Genomic DNA, 8,799 nt, shown 5'->3' on the forward strand with positions numbered 1-8,799 from the left:
AAATCAAATTTTTTTTTTAAATTGAGGTGATAGAAAAAATGTGAGAGTGTTCGGAAAGTAATCAATATATGTCCTCTATTTTATCAGAATGGAATTTTTTTGGGCAAACCAATGTTGTTTTTGGTTTACATGTGAACAGCGACATATTATTTTTTACGTTGATGGCTATCAAACAAGGCAAGAAAAGACCGACATGTTACAACCTAATATGCAATAGTAATAGCATGATCGATCCCTAGATGTTATTTGGGTAAATTTTGCAAATTATCGCGCTAAATAGTCCTTTACAATTTAGAAAATTTCGCAATGTAAGGTATTTCGTTTAGTAATTGATAACACTGTCTTTAATTCAACAGTTGGTCTTTTTGATCTGTATTGTTTAAACCAGGTAGTCGAACCGTTTGACTTTTCCGGTTCAGGTTCAAAGATTTTTTTTTAGAATCCGGTTTCGGAGCAACTAAAAAGTTTCGGTTCAGCTTCGGTTCGAATAATTTTTTTTTTCAAAACGGGTTTATAAAGTTCCGGTTCGGATACAATAGTAGTTCCGTTCAACCTAAAAATATTGGTCATGAAATATAGAGAATAATTATTGAATTGTTACTCGTAATAAATCTAAGTTTCGTGACGCAATAAAAACGAGCAGTTCATTTTTAAAGTATCTAAATTCTAAAAAAAATTGAAAGCAAAGTTTATTCAAAAAAAAAATTGTTTATAAAAAATTTATGTAAAATACGAGTTGCCATGCTGAGTAAACTGTCTGTTTTACAGGTTCAGGCTGGGTTAAGGTTCAGGGTCTTTCGAAATATGCAGTTCAGTTTCGGTTCGGCTCGGCTTCAAAAAATGGGTTCAGGTTCGGTTACGGTTCGGGAAAACACTGGCCCAAAACCGGTTTAGAAAGTTCCGGTTCGACTCCCTGGTTTTCACTGCTACGATATACAAATATATTTCTAAACACATAAGATATCAAAAATAACTTTCGTTGACAACGTAATATATTTAAATATGTCTACAAACATTCATGGTTCCAAGTATACAGGATTTGCGGTTGTAGTTTTTTCCTCAGAAGTTAGAAGAAAGTAATGTTTCAATAAACTGTCAACATCAACTATGCGTAACTGAAATTGATTTGAAATAACTTTTGCATTCCAAGTCTGTGGTTCTAATATGTGATTGTGTAAAATATTTACAACATCAGGCAGCTTGACAAGACCGTATGGTATGTCAGAATGTTCAACGCTTAAAGGCTGCAACCGTTCTTTGGGCAACCTGCTTTTTATTTCTTCATTTGTGGTAGGATTAATTTGTTGCATAGTGTCATCACTTTCAGCTCCTAAACAAGTCTCTTTGTTAACAAAAAATGATGACAGGCGAAAAACTTTCAAATTTTTAGGGTGTATTAAAGTACAAAAATCCAGCACAAAATGCTTACTAATTACTAGAGCGTTTTTTTTTTACTTTCTAAACTTTCTAAAAAAGTCAAAATTTTGTCAAAAGATGCATATTGAGTCAAAATGGTTTACAAAAATGTATTACAAAAATAACAAAAGGTTTAGTGAACTTCATAATATTGTCTTTCAGTTTAATTTATCAAATTTTGTTCCGAATTACACCCCAAAACATTTTAACAGTATTATATCATCGTTATAGCAATACAGGTATACCGAGCAAACAGAATTCAACTAGACAGGCCCAGTTTATCATATTAGGATCAGCTCTAACTTCGTTTTTGCTTCAGATAATTGTGAAAGTTGAACAAATTTATTGAACAGATGTTGTGGCAACTTTTTCGGTGGTGATTTTAATTATCGCAATTCCTTGATTCAATAATATGCTAAGTCAGGGGTTGGGAACCTACTGCCCACGGGCTTGCTTGCTTGCCAATGTAAAACATCTGGCATGCCACATCTACTATCAACAAACAGAGTTAAGCCAACCTATATATCTGAATGCATCTTATTGTGGTGTGTACCAGTTCTTTTGAAGTTCTTTTTTTGAAAAGAGTTTGACTATGCTATTTAAATTACACCATAAACTTGGTTAACAATTAAATTTGTAGGGTTTTGCAAGGCTGTCCAACTGGCTACCTGTTGACCCACGAAGTCCTCTGAAGTGGCCCACAAACAGATTTAAAAATAGATTGTTTAATATCATTGGAGTCTATCAGAACAAGCTATTTTATAAATTGTATGACTTACATTCAGTGCTATGGCCTTAGTTCGCAAAAAAAGCATCTTTACTTTGATAAAGGGGGTGACAAAAGATTTTTTCTTAATTGAAAATCACAGCAAGCTGGCATGGATAATCTGTCAGGAAACACTATATCTGCGATAAAAGAGTGTAGAACTCAAATCGGCATTTCACTAGCAAGCATCCGGAGTTTTATAATATTATACATCACGAACCAGAAGATAAGATTTAGCTTTAACAAATACGTCCGTTTGCAACAAGCCTTTACAAAAAGTGGGTTCAAGTGGCGAAGTGATGCTGAGGGCGAATTGCTAACTCAAAGACTGTTAAGCAACTAGGAGTTGTAAAAAAAATGCAATAGAAAGTGTTAGGCCAAAAAGCGTTAAAGGCTCAAAGAGATTAGTTTGTCGCGAAATACAGTGACCAGACGGTCTGGGCAACACAGAGGGTAATTTTAGGCTGTATTAAATTTCGGCAAGCTGTGAAGATTGTTAAATAGCGTTCCAAATATAAAGCAAGAGCAAATATTTTTCAGAATGAAAAGTCATGATTGTAATTAACCGCAAAACATAATTAATCAATGCAAAACATACACAAGACTTTCTATTGCTGATGTAAGTGTTATAAAAGTTGGAATGTCCATCAGGTCATGAGAAATAAATAATGCTTAATATTTGGTTGACTAAATCCGACACAATTTATACAGAAATGGGGATCCTGATGTGTACTAACAGAAATAGACAGTAATTTGTAGGTATATATTTACCTTAATTTTAGGGGTGTGAAGTACCGATAACGCAAGTTTTTGCTAGGGGAGCTCGGGGCAACCTAAGCACTCCAAACTTGGCTTCTATGATTCTACATATTATATAGGCTTTAGACTATTTTTTGACCATCACTACCAGCATGAGTTTTGGTATACCAAACATTCGATATATATATTTTTAATATAAAACAACAAAAAGTAAATAAAAAAAGGGTGATCTACTACAACTAAGGTAATATACTATAAGATACAACGAATTATAATTACCTTTTGGATCTTTCGAAATAACTTTGATTTGCAACATATTCATTGTCAACTGTTTATTTTTTTGTAAAAGATTTTTATATTCTCTATCTGCATCAGCCAGTTCTTCTGTAAAAAAGTTGTTTTTTAATATATATACAAACTATATTTTTAACACAGTTTACAGCTACAAAGTTTGGAAAAGGCAGCTGAACATTTTGGAATAATATCTTGAATCTGTTTAGTCGCACAAACTTAAGTCAAGCAAATAGCTTAGCACCGCTTAACGGTTTTTGGTTTTAGTAACGGCTATGCAAATTTTAGAAGTAACTATATTATTAGGGATGTTCAAAGTAAAATATCCTTAGATTCAAGTCAAAATTGGATTTAAATTTCCGTTTACAGTAATTGCAACTGATAAAATTCTTCGTTTAAACGCAAAGTTTTAAAAAAGTGGTTGGCTCAGTAAAAAAAAGGCAACAGCTGTTATCTAATAACTCACATTTTTTATCAAATTAACAAGCAATTTTGCACTGTCTAATAAATAATGCCCTGGAATATTGAACTTGTTAGGAATGTTAATCATTGCAATTTGTAATTAACTTTTTTTTTATTAGCAAAATTTTTTAATCCAATGTTAGCAAATAGTTTTGTGATTAATTGCTGTTTTGTCACTAAAGGATATATTAAGATTAATCCAACCAAAAAATAAGAAGGAAAATAATTAAAATAGACTGGGTTTCAATATTTTGGATTCATTATTCCTGATTGAAAACCTATTATTCTGGAATACCTTGAGATATTACTTTGAACATCCTTATATAATTAGAGTAATCCCACTGCGCAAAATACTAGTTTCCAATCTAGGGTACTACCTTTCTACATAGCATATTATGTAAATAATAATATCAATTACTTTTTTGGTGTATCTTTTATATTGTAAAGACTGATGTTCACTTCAAAGTCAGGATAAATTAACCCTTCAGTGCTCGTAAATGAAGTATGCTGCATTCACAATGGTATTTAATATATATTTGGATTTGTTTTAGGAATGATCACTTTTATATTAAAAGGTACTATACCGTCAAAAAAGTAATTGAGTTAAGGTGTTGGCTTTAACCTTTGGAAAATTCTTTTTTAGGGACATTCATTGGAGCACGTTTGGGTGATGTAGCATTTTTTTCTATATACTTTTCAGCCCGCTCCAAAGCCATGTATTCCTGGAAGGGCTTCTTCATTCTTCTTTGTATATTTGCACCAATGATTTTGCCTATTTTTAGTAGAGAATCTATCACTCCCATTGTGTCAACTGTAGACAGATATTGACCTTTAAAGTAGGTTATATTGCACCACTTTCAGAGGGGCAGGGTTGGTATATTAAATTTATGATTAAAAGCCAAATCATGCATAAAAGAAAACAAAAATTAACCCAAACATTATTTAAATATTTTTTTTATATTTAAAGCACACATAAAGGCTTACAATACTACTATGGGAACACTAACTACGCATTTATAAGGTTCAAAACAAACTGGTGTGAGCATGAGCCACACAGTATGTTTTTTATGTTCATTAGACCCGTCTGGAAAGTATGGCAGATCTTGCAGGTGCATGGCTAAAAACTGAGGTAGCATATATGTAGGAAAATCAAGGTGCATATTAGATTTTCGAGCATAGTACCCTCCTTATGTCTCTATCACTGATCTCTGCAAAACAACCATTGTCATTCTGGCATGATTTTTTTAGAATTTATTTCGCTCAAATTTTGCCTATTTTTAAGTTGATTTTTGATGCGTATACCACATAAAGTGTTTAAAAGCATTTTTTTTTAAGAAAAAAATATTTCTATTTTCATGTATAGAAAGTCGTTATTTTGGTTTGTTTTATTTTATTTTACCCAGCCATTAAAAAACCTTTATTACTTAACGAGCAATTTTTATTTCTATATAAAGAAAACAAAACATATCTTTTCTTTAGCTTGTATCTGATATTATTTAATTTTTTGGCTTCAAATTTATTGAATAATGTACCAGCATGATAAAATATTTATGTCGCCGAAAACTCTTTTTTGCAAAGGGTGCCAACATTGAACAATAAAACTTAACTTTAAAAATGTAATTTGTGATAACATCTTGAAGTTATCTAAATTTTGTGGTTTTCTAAAACGCTTCAGGAAAACGGAAAACTGATTAGTTATTTAAATTAACACCAACAGGCCATCCAAGCAACGCCTATTTATAACTTATATAGATAGGCGTTGATCCAAGCGGTATAACAACCAAAGGATCACATTAACATCTGGCTGTTATTCTCTACATAACAGGTTTTGAAGAAAAAGTAATAGTGACAAGGTTTTAACAGGTCGACTCTGCCAGAGCATGCGCTTGAACTTCGACACAGAATTAACTGGGATAATTGTTAACTCTTAGAACGCTAAAACCGGAATTTTACAAAAACGGTTCATCGCATCCTTCCGACCCAGCCAAGGTCATTACACCATAAACAAAAAGGGTTCGTCGTTTCCGGCTATCTACACGTCGCTGTAGCTGACTGATAAAACCTTATTGTTCGAAATTGACCGGATGGCCCGTCGCGCCACAGATTATCTTATACTTCAGCAACAATTGTTTCCATCTCTAATCCAAAGTCTTTCATTTAAATATTTCACAACTATATAAGCTGGTTAAAGCATTCTTGTTTTCATTATTTTTAGTGATTAGGTGCTGATGCAATATTACAGCCGAACAGACGATTTAGAACAGGGGTCGGCAACCTACGGCCCGCGGGCCGAATCCGGCCCGCCAATAGAATTCATCCGGCCCGCGGCCTCTTTGGACAAACTAGGCACGAGTTTATTTCAAATACTTTTGGACTATTTTAACTACGTAAGTGCGTACAATTTTTCGCGCTTCGCGCGAATGATCTTTCTACGTCCGGTTCGTTTACGTTTTGAGGCTGCCTTTTTAACTAAGTTAGCGCTTCTTCACCGTTGCGCTGTGGAAGACTGCCAAGTGCGTCGCGGACTAATGGAAAACGTATTCAAAAATGTTTGGCATATATTTTTACTTGTTTTTTTTATTTTGGCAAAATAATAACAACTTGCACCAATTTAAAAAAAACTGCCAGTTAGCAAAAAAATCGCGAAAAGGTTAATAAACACTGAACTACATTAACTATTAAGGTTATCGCGTTTACCCCAAAGTAGTTTTATTACACTTTTCATTAGCAGTATTGATGGCGACGTGTGAACGCGAATTTTAAACCAACAAACGCCTTTTTCTTCGCGCTTTGCGTCAACACTTTACTGCTTCCTTAAATGTAATTAAACAACGTTTCTTAGTTCTTATTTTGTGCGGCCCGCAGAGACCTTTCTGAGTTTGGTTTGGCCCGCGACTAGAAAAAGGTTGCCGACCCTTGATTTAGAACTTCGTTTACACCATAGTAGCGATATTGATTGATCGATAGGCTGCCTGATGCAAGTTTTTATGTTTTATTATTTTTCTTGGGTTTCATTCTTAACACAACAAGGCTCTTCACTAGTCATTTTCTATGCGCATATCCCGCTGGGCCACACGCCGCCGAGACGCTTTGTCATAGGGGTAACCACCGCTCGCATTACGCGGCTTGTATTGTTATTCAACGTCACCGACGTAGATCAGCATAGTTCATTTGAAGTTAAGTTATTTGTTTGCTCAAAAGCAGCACGACCAGAATTTAATGTTCGGTTGTAGTAATAGTTATATTTACAGGGAAATACGAGGAAGGATTTTTCTGGGATTTAAAATAATATTTTTTGGCATAAAAAATAACAAACCTACAGTTTAAAAACTTACGCCAAAACTAGTTTTCGAGTTTTACACACTTCAAGATATGTCATTTTATATTTTTTGGAATTTTTGTCAAAGTTGGAGTGATTTTTAGTAACTTTCCGGGCAATAGATTTTTTTTAATTATTCAGTATTGCTTGAATACATCTTAGTCGACAATGCTGGATAATCGTTTTGATGACCCCATAGCTAGAACGTCCAGCTGAACGATTTAAGCTTGGCCTGTTTTATTGCTTTTCGAAACAGCGTTTTGGAGAGTCAAATTAACGACGGTTTAAAAAACTTTCCAGTCCATAGAGTTTTATAATTTTTTTGGCATTGTAAGAATCAAACTTATAAAAGTCAGATCTGATTTTTCATCAATTGTAAAAGCGGTTGGGCTAAGTTGCTTGTTTAGCACTCGAATTACAAGAAGTTGTACCGTTTGTCATGTATCCACGTATATTAATTTACCGTGTGAGCAGGTTTTGTCGGTTCAGATCAACCTTACGGTTGGAGATAATGCCCCCCTAAGTATCTATGGTCGAAAATCATTAATTGGTAACATTGACGTTCATTGTGATAACTGTAATGAACAACGTTTGGTTAAATTTGAAAAAGAAATGTTGTCAATGTCGGAAACAATTTGTATTATCCTTCACAGGAACATGACGAAATGTCGTTTTTTTTATTTATAAAAAAGTATCAAGTTTAGAAACGACCGTTGTTTGTCCACCACCTACAGGTGAAATGTCTTTATTAATCAACACCGAACCCGGTGAATATGATAGTGAAAAAAGCGCTTCGCATATTTTAAAAGACTCTTTACCAAATAATTCTTCTGTTGGCGAAGGCAGTTTGAATGAGGGACAACATAATGTTCTGTGGAGCTACATGCAAAGCCATTTTTGTACAAATAGATATCGCCTAAGGGTCTGTAATGTGGACCAAGCAATTTTTTCTAAATATATGTGCGGACTAGAGCTAAAAGTTGATTTACACGAGGGTTCAGTTTTTCAGAATTTTGCAAACCAAGCGAAGAAAAATGCTAATACGTATCTCCGTTTAGTTTTAATAAACGAGGCCTTTATACGTTATGAAATGATTGCCTGTAATCTCTGTTATATGGAAGCTTCCAAAAAGCTTGGTTGGAAGCCACTTACATATAATATGGCCAAAGAGAGCGGTTTCATGGCAGGTCACTATGAAGCTTTGAGAAATCTGAACCCATTTCCAAAACTTTAATTATTTATTATCTTTGTTGTCTTTGAATAATTTGGCTGCACTAAAAAAACTGAAGTTGTTAATAAAACGTGCTAAAATAATCGTTGTTGTTTTCTGTGATTGCATCAATTAGCTTAAAGTAATGAAATCATTCGGTATCGGTTGGGGTGTCTGTACGTTTTGCAAAAAAATATCGAGTATCGGTAACGGCATGAATACGAGATATAGGAAATACAAAAACTTACATCAACTGATTATTATCCGATAAAATAAATCCATTTGACTATTATCATTTTAATGCCTATTTTATATTAAGCATGTTTTAATATTGTAAAAGCGAACGTGTAAGAAACAAAAAACTGCCGGAAAAAAATTGCTTTTGTAGCTCAAGAACTGATGACAAAAGTAGTTGGATACAGTGTTCGATGTTTCCTGACAGCCACTCCTAAACATCGCTACTTGCTTCAACCAATAACAACGTACATATCAAGCTACCTGTCTTAAAAGAATTACTACGTGCGCCGTCAACTACCTAAGAACACCCACCTTCACACCACAATGGATTGACTGCAA

At 33.9% G+C, this 8,799-nt stretch overlaps 1 protein-coding gene across 1 annotated transcript; it reads right to left on the reverse strand.

Moving 5' to 3' along the window:
* Positions 1–727: 727 nt before the first annotated feature.
* LOC146138069 (NADH dehydrogenase [ubiquinone] 1 alpha subcomplex assembly factor 4-like) lies at positions 728–4,588 on the reverse strand. The gene is made up of 3 exons (XM_083393689.1): positions 4,317–4,588; positions 3,221–3,325; positions 728–1,330 (listed from the first exon to the last, which is right to left on the reverse strand). The coding sequence occupies exons 1-3, from the start codon at positions 4,495–4,497 to the stop codon at positions 1,017–1,019; spliced, it is 600 nt and encodes a 199-aa protein (XP_083249815.1). The 5' UTR covers positions 4,498–4,588; the 3' UTR covers positions 728–1,016.
* Positions 4,589–8,799: the final 4,211 nt, after the last annotated feature.

Source organism: Ascidiella aspersa, chromosome 7 (assembly GCF_963924565.1).
Source record: "Ascidiella aspersa chromosome 7, kaAscAspe10.2, whole genome shotgun sequence".
Classification (NCBI taxonomy): domain Eukaryota; kingdom Metazoa; phylum Chordata; class Ascidiacea; order Phlebobranchia; family Ascidiidae; genus Ascidiella; species Ascidiella aspersa.